This window comes from Zonotrichia leucophrys, chromosome 3, assembly GCF_028769735.1.
Source record: "Zonotrichia leucophrys gambelii isolate GWCS_2022_RI chromosome 3, RI_Zleu_2.0, whole genome shotgun sequence".
Classification (NCBI taxonomy): domain Eukaryota; kingdom Metazoa; phylum Chordata; class Aves; order Passeriformes; family Passerellidae; genus Zonotrichia; species Zonotrichia leucophrys.
Window position 1 is genome coordinate 65,561,304 of NC_088172.1, and position 20,921 is coordinate 65,582,224.

General features: G+C 40.1%; 1 protein-coding gene across 1 annotated transcript in view; it reads left to right on the forward strand.

Moving 5' to 3' along the window:
- Nucleotides 1-13,683: 13,683 nt before the first annotated feature.
- The window catches only part of THBS2 (thrombospondin 2), a 32,513-nt gene continuing 25,275 nt past the window's right edge, over nt 13,684-20,921 (forward strand). The window contains exons 1-4 of the mRNA XM_064708594.1: nt 13,684-13,801; nt 14,870-14,944; nt 15,871-16,427; nt 17,920-18,004. Of these exons, the coding sequence (XP_064564664.1) occupies nt 13,795-13,801; nt 14,870-14,944; nt 15,871-16,427; nt 17,920-18,004 (724 nt within the window). The 5' untranslated portion in view covers nt 13,684-13,794. The remainder of the gene's footprint in view (nt 13,802-14,869; nt 14,945-15,870; nt 16,428-17,919; nt 18,005-20,921) is intronic.

A 20,921-nucleotide genomic window follows, 5' to 3' on the forward strand; every position in this document is an offset into this window, starting at 1 on the left:
CACACCCATTGGCAGGTGGCAGGAATACTGCACGCTCTCCAAAGGCACCAAAACTGAAGTTAGGTTACCTGTCTCTTTGACCCTCATGGAGACTGAGTCAGTCCATGTGTGAAGCTCCTTTGCTACTCAAGACTAACAAAGCCTCAACATGTATGTGTTGCTTCTTTCGGTTCATTTTCCTGGCTGGCTTTGAACTTCCCACTTGAACCTTGAGAAAGGTTTTATGTGAACTCCTTCCCACCACCTCTTTCCCTAAAAGGCCATGTCTATTATGTGCTTGACACATATCCAAAAGGTCTTTGTTCATTATTGAGAAAGGTTGAGCCAAGATTTGAGGCTCAGCTGTACATAGAAAATGAAGGATCAAGTGGCTTTGTGTGCTGTTCTGTGGGTATGGGAGGGGGGCACTATGGAATCAATTGCTTAAATAACCTTGGACCTGGGACACAAACCCTACCTTCAGCCTCAGGAGTCCAACAATTTTCCAAACAGCCAGGGTTATATGTGAATATTGGAGTACTTGGAATAGTCATCTTTGAAACAGTAAACCACTGTCAATCCCAAATGTAACTCAGTCTTTATTCTGGCACTGTTTCTGTTTCATTCTGTGACATTTTTTACTAAAGAATGATTAAAACTGAGTAGGGACATCAGAATTTGTTCCATACACCATAATGCTGAGACAGTGCACACTGCTGTGTCAACTACAGAAATGCATGTTTTCCTGGCATGACTTCCCAGTTTGATGTAGAGCTTAGTGACCTCTTCCCACTCCTGCCAAAAGCAGCTGTAATGAGGAGTTACTTATGGCTGTCCATTTAAGTTGAGAAGTTCTTTTCATGTTGGTCTCTGGGATACAATTTAGTAGCGACCATTTGAGACTTCCCAAGTCTCATGGGTGAAAGAACCAACAAAAAGAAATCTTCTATGTTTGTGGTGCAAGAAACATCAGACATTTCACCTGTAGATTTTACTTGTAGCAGAGTATTTTTATGCAAACCGAATACATAGAACTGACAAGAAAAAAATGTCTGGCATGCAAAATGTTCCTGAACAATATAAAGGATCAGCTTCACTTTGTGAGCAGTTTTCTATGACTTTGTGAAATGTGCCTGCAACTTTTCTGGGATATCTAGGTTTTCCTGCAAGACTCCTTCTACTTCTGGAGGTTTATACAATGAGGATCATTTTTCTCTAAATGTTGCCTGCTTGAAATATGGAATGTGTATTTACTGTGGATTTTCTTTCAGGCTTTAAGATTTGTATTGATGACAGTTCAGTTTGTGTCTAAAATAAGTCCAAATTGATTTTTTAATCAGTACAGAATTCAAGGGTGCTTTTGTCAGTTTTTGAGTTGGTTTGGTCAGTTTTTTTCTCCCTAGCCATTCTTAACATCAACCTTTTGGAGTAGACAAAGGTTTAGAGATAAATTTCTTATTAGAATAATCACTCAACAGATCATGGTCTGCCTAGGAAAAATTCCTTGATCCTCCCTTCCTAGGAACATTCCTACACAGTGAAGGCCAACTTCTGTTTCCTACTGACATAAATCTCTTCTGTTTGCTTAATATTTGGTACTGTAGATAATCTGATACTTGTGGATTATCCCAAGGGATCCAGTAACAACTGCTATATATGTGATAGAAATGTTGTAGCCAGTGTAGACATTTCAGCATTGAGGCAATTTGATTCTCTTTTTGTTAGCTTTTAAGTTTTTCCTAAGCTAATACTCTCAATTAAAATTTTCTGGTTTTGAGGCTGCCCCAAAGATATTTTCTCAGAAATGTTGAGGGAAAAAACTTGGGAAGGTTGTTTATAAAGCTGGAATGAGCACATCTTACACCTGATATCCTCAATTCATATAAAAACCGTCATTTTGAAGCAGCTTTGCATCCCCATTTTTGGAATAAAGTATCAAAATTGAATTAAAAGAGCAAGAAGCAATTTTACTTGGAAATGCTGAGAAAGTAGTTTGGGAGTTACTCTGAAGATCAGATCAGGGGAGTCAGGAGTCAGAGAAAGTAGTGCTGGTCAGGAGATAGAAGGACATTTGGGTACTAGACGAGAGATGAAGGCAGGAAGGACATCATGTGATTGATGTCACACATGGGGGACAGATAATGGCATTTCTTTAAGAGAAAGACATTGGAGTGTAGGAGCAGGAGAATAAGAAATGACATCCAAGAGAGACACTGACTTGATAGAGAATTCTTATAGATAGTTCTAGCACCCTCACTGCAGAATTGAACTTTTAGGAATTTGAGTTCATGACTCCCAAGAGAGATTTGTGTGAAACCTGCAGGAAAGGGTAGGACTATCCTTGTTCAAAGCCTACATCACTACTCAGCCACTGCTTTTCCCACTCTTTAGTATCTGCAATTTTTGTCAGAAGCCTGTACTGGTGATCCAACCTGTGGGCAAATGTTTGACATAAAGGAATTCCTGGGTGTATTCATTGGGTCATGTATTACTTTTAGAACTTCTAAATAATGAGGCATGGTACAAGACCTGGAATAATTTGCACTTTTTACCCTTCCAGCCTGTCTGTCTTGGTTTATCTTGCTCTAACAGAGCTTAGAAGGTCAATTTCCTTTAATGAAGGAAATTAACTCCCCTTCAGAATCTGAGTCCAGCACTGACTTAAACAACCAAATCTATACCTGAATTTAGAATATTCTCTGCTTCTGTGTTATGGACTTAGTGTCCTCATTCATTCCCTTGGGGATTTTAGACATTGCTTCTTTGTTCTTCACTATTAAATTTCATTACCTGCATTTTTCACATTTGTTCTTTTGGCCACATGTTGAATTGTGAGAGGAGGTAACAACTTGGTAGCCAAAGAACAAATTATTATCTGAGAGATTAAGCAGGAAAGACCCAAAGGGCCTTCAAAATGTTGGATACATGGCAACACTAAGGAAAAAATTGTGTTCAGGCTTATCAGAACAATGTGTGAACTCTGACAACTCAGTCATTTACCGTCACTGCAACTTTTAAAGTCATGTTTTGTTAATTTTGGTCTTTGGTAAGCATTTTGGATCTTGTTCATTTCAGACTAGCTTTTAAGAGGGGGAGTCATCCTTTGGAAATGACTGTGTCTCTCTGTTGACCACAGAAAGACTAGAAGTTGTACAGCTAAGTGTTGTATAACCAGCTTCTGAGTTAACTGAGAAAAAATATATTTTTATATTAGGGCAGCTCTCAATGCATCACAATTGGAATTTTCCAAAATCTCAGTATCCTATTTGACATTTTTTCTTTCTCAGCTAGCATAGTCTCATTAGTTTTAAAATTCCCCTTCCATGGTGCTGTGCCATGACCTGCTTACCGCTTTTACAATGCACAGACGTACACCAAATGTGCTTTTTATCATGAAGACAGATGACTAAATGCAGTTGTGAAATAGGTTGCCTATAAAGCGATCCAGTGAAGATCAAAGAAGATCTCGGGCTGGCCTTCTGTTATGAAAGTTCTAAAACACATTTCCTTTTGGCTGTGTGTTCAACCTAACACGGACCTCAGTGATGCAGAGTCTGATGACATTTTAATTATATCTGGGACTGAATTTCTAAGAAAATCAGCATTCTAACCAGCCAAGCCTCAGAAAACAGCTTTCACTGCCTTTTTTTCAACAATAAATTGAGATAATTTTCTTTTGCGTTCTTCCATAGATTCGACTTTTGAAAACTATATATATATATATATAAGGCAGTTAGAAGCTACTGAGTTTTTGTTAAAACTAACCATTGTAGATTTATCACCAAAGTCAGACTGTGTCTTACCAAGAGAAGAAAACACTACTGTATGCTTAAAAGATAATAGAAACCCTTTTAACAGAGACAGTAGCAATGGACAATGAGCAACTTATACACCTATGGCTACACTACCACATAATTAGCCAGATGTCTTTCAAGCTTGTTTGAACTAAAAACTTTTAAGTTTAACTGTTTTTGTCTCTCTGTGATGTGTTGAAGCTGTCAGTGTACAGATCATGTCACGGCAGTCTTCTAAGCAACACATAACAATAGAGACATAACTCAAATTTACATCCTATTTGCACAGGAGTGCTGCATGCCTCTGAGGAGAAAGGAGGGTGGAAAGACAAGTTTACACCTCAGCATAAAAATGTAACTCTGTGAAAGCCACTAAGGACACGTGGTGCAAATAACCTCATCCTCTGGTTATGTGTCATCCATCAGCTCCCTTCAGAAGGTGGTTTAAGAGACTGAAAGCAGTATTTGGCTGAATATATTCTACTCCATATAAGGAACCCCAGGCTGGATAAAGAGATTGCACCACTTCCATTTAGAGTGAAACGCATTCTTTTAGAGGTGGTGTCTAGTTTTACTTTTCAACCCAAGAAGCTAAATTACTAATTCTAAACAAGGGTCAGGTAGCTAGATTTTTACTAATTACTAACAACTTGATTTCCAACAAAAAAAGAACCTTAATCTAATTTTGGATTAAAATGTATAGACACAACTAATATTCCACTAACTTACTTATACTGGAAATTAATCTGAGAAAATCACAAGAGTACTGAGAAATTACGAAAGAACACAAAACAGGACATGGTTAACCATCTCTGATGATGTAAAAAATAACCAACTTTTAAATATCCTATGAACTGCCACTGACTTTAAAATCATAAACTTTATTACATTGAAAATGTCTCCTCTTACCATGTAAGAATGTGGTCTCAAGGGGACTCACACAGGTATGAGTTAATAAAATTGTAGCTACAGTTCTTAGTGAAAGGTTGATGCAGGGAATATGCCTTAGCATTTGCTTTATGTCTGAAGAGAAATGCATAAACAGTTGTCCAGGAATATTTCTTCACGATCAAATCTGAACAGGACTATAGACTATCTAACATCTTAACACAAGTCATATGTTGCAAGCCATAGAGTAAACTGAAATGTTAAGCAAGTCTTAAAGTCCTAAAGAGGAGGTACTCCAAACGGCCATGTTGTTTTTCACTTAGTATCCAAAATTCAGTAGCAAGAATATCACTTTCTCTGCAGTTCTATAAAAAAATTGAAAAACAACCGATCATAAAAGCCTGTTTCTAATGAACTATAGAATTATATTTCCACAGACTTACGCTATAGGAACTAGAGATTCTGAAGGTGTGTTGAGTTGCTTAAAAAACAGAGGCTCAGTTACTTGTTTATTTTAATGTGGGAGCCAAATGCATTTTAGTATGATTTATTGTTTCAGACACGCTCAAAATCATGTGTCTGAAACAATAAATAAAGACATATAACCAGCTTTATGTAAAAAGCACTTCAATACTTCTGGGATGCAGAGGGTGGTACTTGGGTACCTCCCTTTGACATCCTTGAGTACATTAAAGTGCCACAGTAATTCTGGGGCCCAATGGAAGGAGAGAGCATTTGCATAATTTAACAGAATAATTGATCAAAATAAGGTATTTTACTTTGGAGGAAAAATATGGTTGACTTTTTCTACCTCAGTTCTAAGAGAGCACTTATTAAGAAATTTAATAGGAAAGCTAGTAATATCTATGTTACTAGAATCTAGGTTAATAGAAAAATATGTTCTCCAAGACAGAAACTTAGTTTTCTTTGAGAGCAGGATCAAGAAGATAATTAAAGGCATTTCTGAGCAAAATTTAAATTCTTCAGCTGATATTTATATTAAGAGTTTGTCATTTATTGTTTCAAGAATCTTTTCACCATAGATCCATCATAGATTAAAGGCAGTAGTAAATAGAGCACAGTAACTCTTTTGATTGCAGTAATAGTTATAAGAGAAAGATCTTCACTGTGGGTGGCTGAAGACAGTATTGCAGAGAGGTCCTACAAGGGGCTCTTCTCATTGCAGCCACATTCACTAGTTGCATACACCTGAAACAAAATACCAAAACTGCTGAGGTCTTCAAATTACGTAAATATTTGACGTGGCGTCCCTTAAGAACACACAGTTTAATCCAATGAAATATGAGAATATAGGAAATGGTGACTCTAGTCTTTGTAAAGGGACACACTGCAATAATTAATTGAATAATCCATCAAGAACTACAACAGGATTATGAAAAAGTATTTACATCTTGGACATACATAAATAGGCAAATACCAAGTAGAACAGGGAAAATATTTTTATCACATATTTCACTGAAAAGCTATATCCACTTCTAGTGTTCATATTTCAAAAATATACACGGATTTTGAATGCAAGAAGGAAAAAGAAAAGGGAAAAAAAAGGAAAAATAATTTAATAAACGGTATTGAAAAAGAATATAATATCTGAGGTAGAAGAAAAGGCTAAACTCCCTGAGTCAGATATTTCCAAAATTTACATCACCAAATAATTTCTGCATCAGGACTTTGAAGGAACTGGCACCAGAGGCTCCAAATCCAGAAGTGAGTAATTTGAATCTGTCTTATCTGGGACAGTCTCACAGGAAATGGGTAAAATTAAAAAATAAAGGAGGAGAGCAAATCAGATCTCAGTAAAGCACAATGAATTTTAAAATGCTGAAACCAGGAACACAAACTGGATAAAAGTAAGATCTATTTGCCAAAGAAAAATGATGGCTTTTATGCTAAGACAGACCTTGTAGAGAAGTAAAATGCAAAATATCAAATTCTGCAGTTGTTAGCAAAACATGTCAAATGTTAGCCCAATGTCAAATGAAGAATTATCGATTAAATTGCAGGAAATAAAGACAGCTAAAAGAGCAGGAATTTTGAATGATGAGTCATCCAGGCTGGCAGATAATTAGCTAGGAAACTGCCTCAGGCACAACTTTTTCTGATGGCTGTTATTGAGCTGATGGTTTTTGGGTAGAGTTTTATAAACATGCAAAGGATTAGACTTTTAAGTGGGCACAGAAAAATGAGGAATAACAGTACAAACAATTAAAATTAAGTGAATAATTGCTTGTTTTCTATATCATTTTTGAGAAAAAATTGTATTAAATGCAAATTAAAAGCATATGAAAGGCATTCTGCTGTATTTGAACAAGGGGATGACAGGATTAACATGTAGTATATATTTAACCAAAACAAAAAGAAGTAAAGCTACATATTTGCACCCAAGCTGAGTCTGAAATTCAATATCTTCAACATAGCGTAACACAGGGAGCTTACCAGACTTATGCAATGGACATGACTTTGGACAGTTAGACACTTGTGTTCACACAAATGCATTAACAGAACCCCACACAAACCTCTACAACATGCAGGATTCCACCACCAGTGACATGTGACACAGGATCACCCCAACATCTGCAAATCATTCATCCAATTGCAAAAGAGCCACAATCATCAGCCCTGCTTCTCTTTTCCTTATTGCTGTGAACCATGCAAATTGCCATGCAAATTTAAGATGCATTATGTGGTTAGCTGAAAGAAAAATCAGAAGCTTTATCCTCAGCAGAGCTTTTCTTGAAGTAGAGTCAACTTTTTTCCTTGGGGCTTCATAGAAGCAAACCATAAGAAACATAAAATAATTAACTAAATAAAATGCAAGATGATAATAAACACTAACGTGCCTCTTCATCTGATCAAGTAGCATTCCATTGCTATGCCCCCATTTCCAACACCTCCTTGTAAGCATTCATGGAAAGGAAAGTGAAGCAATGCTAAGAAAGCAGTATCACTTGGGAAAAATGATGCAGGTAATTTCTGTAAAGTGAGTAAACAAGTAAAAATATTAATATCAGTAAACCACGTATAGGTTGAATTATATCTCTGTTGCTTAGCTTATAATTTTCTTATTGTCAGAGAACAAGTATAGTAATAGCAAGAGAATGATTCATAGCAAGGGCAATAAATTGCAGTTTCCTTGTAGTCTATCACTGATGTGAAGGCAATTAGTCCTTAAATAGAGCAAAACACAAAGCTAATCACAAATAAATAAATAAATAAATAAATTTAAAGCTAGTAACTTGCAAGAAGTGGCAAATCTGCAATGAATATGTGTGAAGGTACATGGCTTTGTTCCTGGTGTATGTTGTAACGAATACTTTTTCAACATTCCATTATATGCTTAAACCAAATTGAGTAGTCTATGGTTATCATCAGAGCAAATTTCTCCCTGTTCCCTCTTCAAAAGCAGAGAAAACTACAGTGGAACACAGAATGTAATAGCAAAACTTACTTTCTTTACCTTTGAACTCTTTCAGAGGATGGTTGAAATTATTTAATTCTATGTGGATGATGTCTTTCAGAGATGTTTCAGAGCAAAATGGATGTTTGTAAGCATAAGTATCATTAAAGGTCCTGCTTTTAACATGTATAGCCAAGTATTTGTTTGGGAAGTGATGGTGTGCTAACTGGGGAGCATGAATGCTGCCATCTGACTCCTCTTACCATTTACAGCAAAGCAAGATGAGCTGGATTTTAAGTATTTATCAAGAATGCAAATAACAGCTCTATGACCACACCCAAATTATTAATGTGCTAGGGGAAAATGTGGTCTGAGTGTGGATGTTCTTAGGAGGGGAAAAAGAGGCAAAAACATATTAGAGTAAAAAAAAAATATGGGAATTATTTGTTCAGCTTTAATCTTCATAATCATTATCAGGCCACAGCTTAATGATTTTCTTTCTTCCAGTTAGAAACACAGCCAGCAGTAGCAGTTTCATGATTTGCCTTCTTTCATCTCTTCACTTCATCCTGTGGGACTCATGACTCCATCTGTGGAAGTTCTGAACATATGGAGAGATATCAAACCCCCAGACTGTTCTCTGTGGCCTTTCAAAGTTTTTACAATCAATTTCAACTCTTTTCAGTACTTTTTTTTTTTTCTTGGCCTGTTGGAGCTTTCTTCCATTCAGTTTCTCTACCCAGTTATGCCTCCCAGTCTCTCCAGACTCCGTGAATCCCATGCTACAGGGACACACTGTACCTGGTGAGGCCGTATTTTGCTGCCAGCCAGCAAAATACATACATGTAGAAAAATGGGGCCCAGGAGAAAAGTTCAGATACCTAGGCTCTTGCTGGAAGGAGAGACAAAGCATAGCAGAGGTAGCACCTTTGGTCAAGGGACTGCATGTCTGCCAAGAAAAGGGGTCCTCTCCTGTGTTTGCACCTTAAGTCCCCTCAGGACGAGCCCCCCAACAGTCAGCACATGCAGCAGTGGGAATAATCCACATTTCACAAGGCAGTTGTGCAGGTAAGGCAAGGACCCATCATAATTCTGATGAAACAAAAGGGTGGGCCTCATTGCAATAAATAATTCTTTTTAGACTAAGATCATTCAAACATTTGTTATAGCTCATTGAGCTCTCAGTAAGCATTTGGCATTTTGTTTCACCTAACTAAATGAAAAGAAAGTAGGTCCAAGCCTTCAAAAGCAGTTTGGCGCTACGTCCTCCTGAAATGAATGACATCGATTCCCCCAAACAACTTTTAAAATCCAGCTGGACCACTGAAGTCATAATTTTAGTTGTATTCACATACCCCTCAGCTAAAGCTACTGTCAACTTCAGCATGTTTTACTTCTAAGTACGGATTTAATCCAAATAATTTAAAAGCTTGGAGATTGGGTTGGCTTTGAACATATGTAGATACAACAGACCAAATCCCATTTGACATACAAAAAGCATGGTATTGGAAATATAATAGGAATTATAATATTACAGCCTGTAAGTATAATCTTAGCTGTTTAAAAGTCAGTGCTTTAGTGACTTTTTCCTGTTGTAACTGAAAACATCAATACTTCTGTGATAAAATGTGAAACTGCGTAACAAAGTTGAATAAAGCAGGTCTTTGGGTAATAAATCTGTCCTGAATCTGGTAAAAGGTTTGGGGTTTTTTTAACCCAGAGCAGCAACATGGGATTTACAGAGCATTTTCAATGCTCATTTGCACTGCACTTGGTAGAGGAATGTTCCTTTTTGGAGGCTGAAAATACTTGGCACTCTTAGTATGTTCAGCAGCTCACGTGGGGAGAGAGTACAAAAATTCTGTAAAATGGTTAAGGACACAGTTAACTGTTTGTAGATGGATATTTGTTTTGTCATATGTACTGCACGAACAGGAAATAAAAAGGGTTCCCAGATCCAAGTTTCTGACCATGAGTTAAGAGTCTTGGGTTCCACTTACATATGGCTCTTTCCATAACTTGCTGTGTGACACCAGTTAAATCATGTAGGAACCAACGTAGCAAAACACTCAGATGTGGACTTAGCTTTAAACTCAAAGTCTTCCTGCTGAAACACTGCACAAGTTTTTGTGTACAGCCCTTTTTAAACTAAAGAAGTAGTTTGCAAATGGGTGGTAGCAGTATTTCCCTCTTTGACAAGTTTATTGTAACAGCATACCAGTTGGTGCTTGTGTACAGTCAATGGCCATTTGTTCTGACAAAATGCATTAGCATTTCTGTCTGGATATATTTTATACCTGGAAATTACTTAAGGGGGGGTTTAAAACAAGAGCAAAACACTTCCTCTGAAACAAAGAGCAGAAGATTAAGTACCTAATTATGATACTCATTTTTATCTGGCACCAGAACTTAAACTAAAGCATACATAAAGCTTTGTCAAAACTACCTCTCTCCCTCATCATAGATGAATTCACTCTCCCGTGTGTATTCCATTCCAGGACTCAAAATATGCATTTAGTTGAAGTATTTACAACATGTTATCAGCGGAAGCATTCAGGTCTCTCTCCTCATTCCTACTAGCTCATTCAAAAAACTCAGTGACTGAGTCGCACACTAATCTCAAGTTACCTGTTTCAGTTTTGGAACCTCAATACAGCGAATTATGAAAACCAAATTCCACCACAGGAAGAAAAAAAAGAAAAATTCTTCACGGCTTTTTGACAGCTTTTCTGTAAGAATGATTATCAGGTGAAATCCAGGACCGGTCATGCAACCAGATCTATTTCAGCTAGTGGGGATGCTTTTGTCAGAAAAGGAAAAAAAAGATCAGAATTTCACACAGTAAAAGTCACAGAATTTGTCTTTTGGATCATGACAAAAGCACAAAGTTTCAATTTTATCAGAAAAACAGTAAAAGAAAAAAAAATAGCATGTAAAGCATATTCCACTTTATTGGGATTCCTTCTAATGTAGGAGAGTTCAAGTCTTCCCCAAAGTCAAGCTCAGTCAGAATGACAGGGTTAAAGTCCTAGGCAAAACCATGGAATATTTGGTGGACATCCATCAAATTACAGTTCTTTTTGAGACAGTGCCATACCAGAATCTTGACATTCTCCAGCGATTTTCAGTAATGTATGTTACCTTGTCCGATGTTTACATGATCCATAATGGAAAGTAAAGTCCCAAGGGCTAGTACAGAAGGAAAACAGCAGATTGAAAAAGGCATAGGGAGGTGCATAAAGAGATGAGAAGTTAAGGACCTGTGCTCATGTCCGATGTGCTGGTCTGAAGCAGTGAAGGGTAAAATAATACAGAAAACCATCACTATGAGATCTACTGTTACCTCAGCTGTGTTCATATGTTAGCAAATCTGACTTTACAATCTCTCTAATTACCATTGTTCACTTTCCCTTTGCACTGAAAAATCAGGTAAATTGAGACACGTGAATATTATTCCAATGCTTGCATGTGTACATTGGCTCGCTGAGCAAAGCAGAGTGTTTGTTTCCTTGAGACTTTCCATCAGGAATCTTGGAAAGAAGATGTTTACCTCTTCCAAGGTGGCCAGGGGAAAAGTGAGCAAGGCAAGCATTTTTATGGTTGTGGAAAGACTACAATCAAAACTGTCTTCTCAAAGGTCATCATCCTATATATAAACCACTCAGCTCAAAACAATATGCTATCGATCCTTCATTCCTAGAGCACTCAGAGACTGAAAGGAAAGATTTGCTATGAGGCAGCTGGTTAGAAGGTGACAAATAAAATTTGTCTCTTTATTGTTATTTTATTGACTTAAAAAATTCTATTGTAAAAAGGCTTTCCATATAAATGTACAAGTAATTAATGATATTATCTCAAAGATGTTTGTTTCTTCTTGGTCTCTTAAACACTTTGCTGCATTCTCTTCTCCAGCTGTAATCCCAGAGCAGCTTCCTGATGAGAGTTATCCCAGCACAGTTCAATCTAGTGGAAAACATACCGCACAGCTACATATATAGATATAAAGACTAAGTCTTAATATAGCAGGGGGAATGAGTAAACCCACTAGAATTTGAGGTTTTGTGAACATCATTAACTATTTTTTAAAATTCTTGAGGTTTTGCAAAACTGAAAACCAAATGTTTTAGGAAGACAAAAAAGCCCTCTCCCTCCTATCTTGGCTCAGTCCCCTGGATCCTGTGAGAAAGGGGAAGGCTCCTTGGCTCCTGCTACCCTGCAAGGCCAAGGCCAGCCAAGTTGGAAGGAGCTTCCATGGCAAACGGAAAGGGAGCAGTGCTTGCATTGGCATTTTCTGCTGTAGTGACAGACTGAGCCTTTTGAAGTCTTCTGAGCTCTGAAATATCAACACCTTTTTCTATTGGAATTTCAAATTGTGACGGGTGAAGTTAATGACTTTCCGGGCTCTGTTTTTTGGGTTTTTGTTTTGTTTTGTTTTTTTTTTTTTGAGGGGGGGAATGTTTTCATTTTGTTTGAGTTTTGGTTTTTTGTGTGTTAAGATTTGTGAAGTTTGTTCACCTATGCATTTGACAGGGCTACATTTCTTGGATTTTGTGGGCAACTGAGCCAAATCCATGCCACTTCACACCAGCTGCAGAATTCTTTCACAGATATTCTGCAACCCCAGCTCAGGACTCAGCATCTGGGATCATGGTCTTCTCTTTGACTTCTGATGAATGTATCCACGTGTCACGGCAGCTTCTGTGTGTAGACCTACTACAGGAATGCATCCTCCTGCTCTCTGTGGAGCGTGATGCTGGAAGCCGTGCTGGCTGCTCCTCAGGACGTTGACCTTTAAAATTCAATGGTTGTCCTTGCTTGTGGAGAGAGTTCCCAGCTCTCCTAACGTGTCTAGGAACAGCCTAAGAGCGAGGTTTCTTTCACAAGCCCTGGCTAAGGCTCCCTCCTCGAGGAGCACGCCTCAGTAAGCCCTCATCGCCCTCCATGGAATGAAAAGGGGATGGTGCTTCTCGCGTAGAACAGCGGCACCGAGGTGTTTGCGCTCACTTGAGGGGCCGCTGGCTGACATCCAGAGAGTACTTTGCCAACTGACCGTGGGACGGCAAGTCTCGGCTTTAGGCTATTGTACAATGTAAAAGTAAAAAGGATAAAAATGTGAGAACCGAGCCCTGGAGAAGGCCGGATTTTGCCGCGCTGGCGGCAGGAGCACCGACGGAGCTCTCAAGCGACAAGTGTCCCGGACAGCCGGGCCGGCCGGAGGGGCCGCGGACGCGCGTCTCGCCCGCGGGAACCGAGCTCGGCTCGCCCCGACGGCGGCTCCGGGCCGCGCTCCTGCCCCGCCGCGGGGCCTGGCGCCGCCTCCCGGGGGCTCCGCCGCGCTCCTGCCCCCGCCACACCGACCGAAGGCTCCCCTCCGCTCCCCTGCCCGCCCCTCCGCTCCCGGGGGCAGGCCGCTGCCGGCCTGCCCGCCCCCCGCACCGCCCCTGCACCGCACGCCGGGGGCGGGCCCGGGCCGGCGGTGGCCCCGCAGGTAGGCGAGGCGGGGAGGGGGCGGCGGGGTTTGTGTCACCGCCGCGGAGGGGCGAGCCGGGGGCGCGCCCCGGCGCCGCTGATTGACAGCGGGGCCCGGCCCGCAGCCCATAAAGGCGCGGGGCGCGGGGCCGTGCAGGGACTTGCGACGGCGTCGGCAGCAGCGCGTCCATCCCGCTCCACTCCCGGCCGGCCTCGTCCCGCAGAGCCCAGCGCGCCGTCGGCTCCCCGATGCCAGGTAGGCGCAGGGCGGGGAGGTGCCGTGCCCGCTGCGGAGCCCGCTCGGCGGGCGGAGGAGGCTGTCAACCCGCTCGGAGCTCCCCGTGGGCATTAGCCGGGCTGCCGGCCCCGCAGGAACTCGGGGTGCGGGGAACAGCCGCGGGGCAGGCGGTGTGTGCGGGCACCTGCCCGGGGCAGCCCTGCCGCCGCCGCGCCCGCCCCCAGGCACGGTGTGTCCCGCCGGGAGCCCCCGGGTTCGAGAGGTGAGAGAGGCGAGAGAGGCATCCTGACGGCCGCCGGTAGCGGCGGTACCCTGGAGATGATGCCAGGTAGTAAAAGTTCCGTGTAGAACAAAGAAATGTAGACACGAAGCGCTGGCGGCATCCCGGAGTCCTTGCAGTAATGTGTGGAGTTGGCAGTGCTGAAGTTATTTGGCTGTACCCAGAGAACTGGATTTCTGCACATTCCGGGGAATGCTTCTGCTCCATTCATTGTGAGACACATATGGAGATGCAATTATGTGGTTTATAACTGCACAGTGCTACAGGGCAAGCCCGGCATCACATTAAGAGTCACTTCATCCAGCTGTGGTTGGGTACAGAGGATTGTACATATTTTTATGTATATGGAAGAGAGTGTTCGTATCCTGGCACTAAAAAATATACTGAGAAGTACCCCTATTACTGGAAACTGACATCCAGTTTAGATCCTATTATCCTACAAGGATTTTTGGCTGTATATTGTGCTCCAAAGTAAGGATGTCCTAGCAATAAGCTGTATCTCCTGTAGTGTTGTATGGTCTCTATGCCAGCTACTGACATTTCATTAAGAAAATAGTAATGTATATTTTTTGTATGCCTTTCCTTTTTATTAAGGACATCGTCATAATTCCTCTTCCCTTCACCTGATGTCACATTTCACTTCTGCCATTAAGAATAGACCCAGAATAAGCATTACAAGAATCAATCAAAATTAAAAAAATATTTTATATATATATAGTTGCTGTTTATGGCATTTCATGAGGAAAACGGCACTATTTATAACTGATAATTTCCCTAATACTTACTACTTTTTGGTTTATTCATAGAAGTTATGCTGAAGAGGAGAGGATTGCTGTGGCTTGTTGTCTTGATAACCCTGTGGGTTTCCTCAAACGCTCAGGGTAAGTTCAGACACTTCTTAACTGGATACAGACTAACTCTCAAAGTTAAAAGTTGTATAGAGTTGGCTTACCTGAACTACACTGGGCAAAGTAATCATAAAGGTTTTTTATAGAAGTTCCTGGGATATTTTTGGTAGAAAAAATACCTTGCCAGTGCTAAATGAAGATTTCTCAATATATCTCAAAATTGCTTTCTTTAGAAATTTTTTATGAAAATGTATATAATCCCAGAAATAATTAATGTTATACTTTTCTGTGTGGTGGAAATGTATGGTGAAAGTAACATAAGCAGAATCACTGATAATTTAAAAAGATAAAAGTAGAGAAATAGACATCTACAGACCAAATATAAGTAGATTACAAATTGGCACAGTGCCAGACCCTCATTTACATCTGATTTCTTGGTTACAGTCTTTAAAAGTAAATCTCTTTTTTTTTTGGTCATCATGTAGGCACATGGACTCTCATAATTTGGTTTTCCATTATCTGGTAATCAAAATGTAGAAACTGCCTCAAGTTCCTTATCCAGTCATATATTAAAAAAATATTTAATGAATGAATTGGTGCATGCATCCATGTCTAGGCATATACATGGCCTACAGAATAGATTTATGTGTAAAAGTATGTACCATATGGTGCTATAAAATATGAAGCCATAATGTACGAAGCTACCGCAGCAAATGTATAATGAAAAGTGTTTGTACGCATGGAGAGAATTCTCATGTAAATGAAAATGTCAGGTAGAAAATATGATTCACTTGCCTTCTTGTAGGAGCAGTTCCATTTGTGGAGGCCAGAAAGTGCTGGGTTTACTCTGCTGGTCCTTAATGCCTGTCATACAATTGCAGTTACTAAGTGTACTGAACGGTGCTGTTTCTTGTAAAACTTTTTGTAGGCACATTGTCACATGTTGTTAACTTTTTCAGATGGTGACAAGGAAGAGGAGACTACCTTTGATTTACTTCAAGTCAGTAACATAAACCGAAAGACAATTGGAGCAAAGGTGTTCCGGGGCCCAGACCCTACTGTGCCAGCATACCGGTTCATTCGGTTTGACCATATACCTCCATGTAAGCCCGAGAAACTAAAAAAGATCCTAAAACTAATACGGCAGAATGAGGGCTTTATCCTCTCGGCCACCCTGAGGCAGGACAGGCAATCTAGAGGCACTATCCTTGCTTTAGAGGGTCCTGGCATCAGTGAGAGGCAGTTTGAGATCATTTCCAATGGCCGGGCCAACACCCTGGACCTTATCTATTGGGTGGATGGCTTCCAGAACGTGATTTCCCTGGAAGACGTGGACCTTGCTGACTCCCAGTGGAAGAACCTCACCGTGCAGATAACGGGGGAGAACTACAACCTCTATGTTGGCTGTGACCTTATTGACAGCTTCATCCTGGAGGAGCCTTTCTATGAGCAGCTGAAAGCCGAGAGCAGCAGGCTGTATGTGGCAAAAGGGTCCACTCGGGAGAATCATTTCAGGGTAGGTGACCTGCAGAAGCTCGGGTCTCTGCTGTGGTAAGAAGGTAACTGCAGGTAGTTTGGGAAAATGCAGTGGGTGCAGTTTTGTTGTCCCAGTACCTCTTGGATTTGATGGGGTCACAGGTGTTCCCAAGCAGACTTTCTTCAGGGTGTGCTTTTATTAATTGCTGGATCTGTATTGTATGATTTTTGGGGTTCCTGAAAGCAAGGACAAAGCAAAGTCTAAATCCAGAAAAAGTGTGCAAAACCAATTTTTGGGTTTCCTGTGCAACCATCTCTTTTCTCTTCCAGATGTAAGACTTCTAGAGATGTTGAGTTTTTGTGGTGATTTGTAGAATTTTTTGCAAATTTCTTGAAGAACTGTTTTTACATTGAATTAATCTATTCAAATAATGTGAACATGTCAATATTTTTATTTTTCTACTTGAAAGAAGAAAAAATAGAATTTTTAATGAAGCTGAAGCATGTGGTGTTGGTCCATCCTGTAACAGAGCATCCCGTTTTACCATTTTGACTGTTTCTTTTCAGTTTAAATTTTAAAGAGGAAAAATCTGAGAAAAGAAATATAACAAAAAGTTTTGATTAGTCCTGTAAATGAGTTTATTTTTCTTTTTGTGGAAAACATTTGACATGAACCAATTACAAGCTTTTTGGTTTTCCTATCAAATGAAAGCAACCTTCTGCCTCATTAACTGGTGATGTGATCTGACCCATCTGCTTTAAGGATGGCTTTTTTTCAGTCACAGCTGAAGTAAGACTTGAACTCATGGCTCCAAAAATTTCAAAAAGCCTTTTCTTTCTCATCATGTTGTGCCATCTAGTTTTCAGCCAGAGCCTGACATGCTGGAGTTTGGCTCCATGGGATGACCAATCTTGGTGGGGACTTCAGAAGTTCTTGGCCAAAGTCTCTCCATTCCTGCCTCCATGACTATGTTACTCCACCAGTGGTGCTCATGGAACTGGTTTTGAAGCTGTACTGCTAAGTGGCTCATTGAAACAATCTGGCTTTTATTTTTTTTTTTTCTTTGAGGGTTTTTTCCCAAGTGAAATTGATACCAGTCTGGATTTAGAGTGTTGTCTCAGAGTAGGGTCAGCACAACTGAGCAGGCAGTGAACTGTGGTGCATGGAGATGACTGGCTAAGGATGAAAGTGTGATGGTGGTGATGGTGCAGAAAAGTTGGCTTTGACCCTATGACAAATCTAAAATTCACTATGAAAATGGAGATTTGAGCTTGTAGCAGATTAATATCTTTTATTATTGCATGTTTCAGAACATACCTATCTTTGTGGCTTATAATACTGAAATTGTATATAACAAAGCTATACCACTTTTTTTTTCCTGTATGTCAGGTTTAATGCTTGTAGATTTGTTTTTTATGTATTTGCTTCTGTCTGAATCCAGTCAGTGGCATCAAATTGAGACAGATCAATTATTAGTTACTCAAAAATTGATCTTACTGCTTTTAATTGCTTTTTAAAATTATTATTACAGGGTCTTTTGCAAAATATTCAGTTAATCTTTGATACTTCGATAGAGGATGTTCTGCGTAAGAAAGGATGCCAGAGAAGCCAGTCAAGTAAGGCTTTTGTTATCTTGTTAATACTGTTCAGTTGAATCTGAAAATCAGAAATGTCAGTTGTGAAATATTACCCTAAAACCAGGCAACAGATCCCTTTGAAATGAAAAGGAGAACAAGCTTTTTGATAGTAATGGGAACTTATATGTTTATATGATGTCATTTCTACTCTCTAGCCTATTATTTTAGTTCAGTTACTTAGGTTTATAACTCTTAACCTCTGTTTTAAAGCTGGGGAAAAAAAGTGTTGAGCAATAAATTAGTAGAAATGAAAGGGAAAAAAACATATGTAGGAAAATACATATTTTCTTATATGAGTTTTCTGCAATTCATTGCACACCAGACAGGTGGTGTTGCTTCTGAATTCTCCTGCTGACTGTCAATGAGCCCACAAACTTGTCTGCCATTCTTAAAGACACTGAATTCCTTGGCAATACCTTCAACTGAAAGAGGCTTTGAGTTTGACTCCCAAAGTATTGCTAATCAAAACAGTCTCAGGAAAATAAGAAATCAAAGGAAGAGAGATGGAAGGCTTGTATCTTATGGGCTGACATGTGTTCTTGTTAGTCCAGTTCATGCTTACCCTGCATGAGGAGGGGAGCACTCTGTGTGTGGGTGTGTAGTGGATTCCCCATAAAAGAATTAGGATTATTTGTCAAATATGTGCTAAGGTTTTGTACTCGAGTTTTTTGGAGGTGCTGACTGTTTTACTTTCCAGTGCTTGTAGCTTACAAGAACTCATTCAAGAATCAGAGCCAGCTCAATCTGTCAGAGGAATGTTGGGGGTGCACAAGACAGGACTTCAGGATTTTGTTTGAAGCTCCTGCCACCTGAAAAGCCATTATTTCTGTTACTTTGCTCAAATATATGGTATATAGAAAACCAGTTAAGCAGTTTGAACTCAATTTTTTCCTTGTTTATGCAAAACCCAGAAATTAAATGATAGCAGATCTTGACTTCTTCAAAGGAGTACTAAATGTTTTGAAATATCACCAAGTAGAAATGGAATGTTACTATACCTCTACTATGAAGAGGAAACCAATGGGATCCTAAAGGATTAATTGAATACTTCATGCTAATGCATACCTTAGGAGGAATTCTTGCACAGCTGTAAGCTGCTGATAAGCAACAGATAATATTTTCTTAACGTATTGCTATCACATCTCTCAATTGCCAGATTTTCAGTGCTATTAATTATACAGATTTGGAGTTTTTGTTTTATCCTTACTGGGAATTATTTAGCAAACAATTCAGTTCACAGTATTCTCCTTTTACTTTGCAACACCAAGAGAATAATAGAATATTGAAATTTCTTGTGCAGTAACAGAAAAGAACTAATAGCACAGTGAGGCCATCAAAATTACTTGAGAGTGCATTTTTATGTGCATGTCAGAGTCTGACATTGCCTGTCCAGATTAATTACGCACTCACAGAAATGGGTCAGGTTGAAAAGGACTGCAGGGCACCATCATTGTAATCTCCCTGCTCAGGGAGGGTCATCCAAGAGCATGTGGCACAGGGTTGATGTTTCTTGAATATCTCCAGTGAGGGAGACTCCACAATCTCTCTGGACAGCTGTTCCAGTGCTTGGTCTACCACACAGTAAAGAAGTTCTTCCTCATATCCTGGTGGAACTTCCTGTGCATCAGGATCTACCCATTGCCTCTTGTCCTATTGCTTGGCACCACTGAACAGAAGCTGGCTCCATCCCCTTTAGATATTTATACACCTTGATGAGATCCCCTTTCAGTTGTCTCTCCTTGAGTCTGAACAGGCCCAGTTCCCTCAGCTTTCCCTCATAATGGGGAGGCTCCAGTCCCGTAATTAACTTTGTCATCTGTGGTTGGACCCAGTCCAGGAGCTCCATATCTTGTACTGAGCCTAGAATTGGACACAGCACTTCAGATGTAGCTGAGGGTGACGAGAGGGGCAGAATGGTTCTTCTCTGCCCCTCTCTCCAGCCTGTTGAGGTCCTTCTGAAGGTCGGCACAGCCCTCTGGGGTATTGGTCACTCCCAGCTTTGTCATCTGTGAACTTGCTGAGGAGGCATCTGTCCATCCAAGTCATTGATGGATAAGTTAAACAAGACTGGGCCCAGTATTGAAACTTGGGGGATGCCGCTAATGACAATTTCCACAGTTGAAAAATCCATGAATGATGTTAATGACCACAAGATATTTTCCCATTTTGATGGCAGACTCAGTGAGCTGAACTACAGGCATTAAGATGACATATTTATGTGTTAACGTCCCATGACATCAAGGCTGATGTTACCAATGAAGTTCCCTCAGCCCTAGAACACAAAAGGAGACAGGACTGTTTTCCCAATGTATCTTTAAGCCTAATATGGGAATGTGACATATGGTGAAATGGTGGCTTGGGATTGCTGTTTGGTTGAGAGTAGGAAAGTATGTCTGTAGTGTGGTGACTGCTGATCCTTTAGGCAGGATTTATACACTGCACTGGATAGGAAAGATGACAAAAACACACCTTAATAGGAACATCAATAAAATCCCTTCTTGAGTTATATCAATAGAATGATATTTGCATATGTGAGAGGATGCACATTTTACTCTTCTGGTTTCTTATTTTAATCATCTGGTCCTTAGGAAATTAGCAGGAAGCCAGCAGCAGAGAACTGATTTCCCAGTGATCCCCAGGCATCTTCTTTCAGTCACTGCCAAGTACCAGTAGGAAGTGAGGATTTAGTTCTTCTAACATAGTTTTGGTTTATGTTTCCTGCTGAGATTGCAACTTTATTAATGTCCTCAGAATGTTCCGGTCAAGGCATACTCCATGTTGGCTTGAAAAATATGAAATTAATGATCTGAGAAGTGCTGTGGGGGGATCTGAAAAATCTAGTGTTCCACTGTGGTAGGAAAATTGCATTCTTTCCAGGGAATCAAAAAGCAGCTGA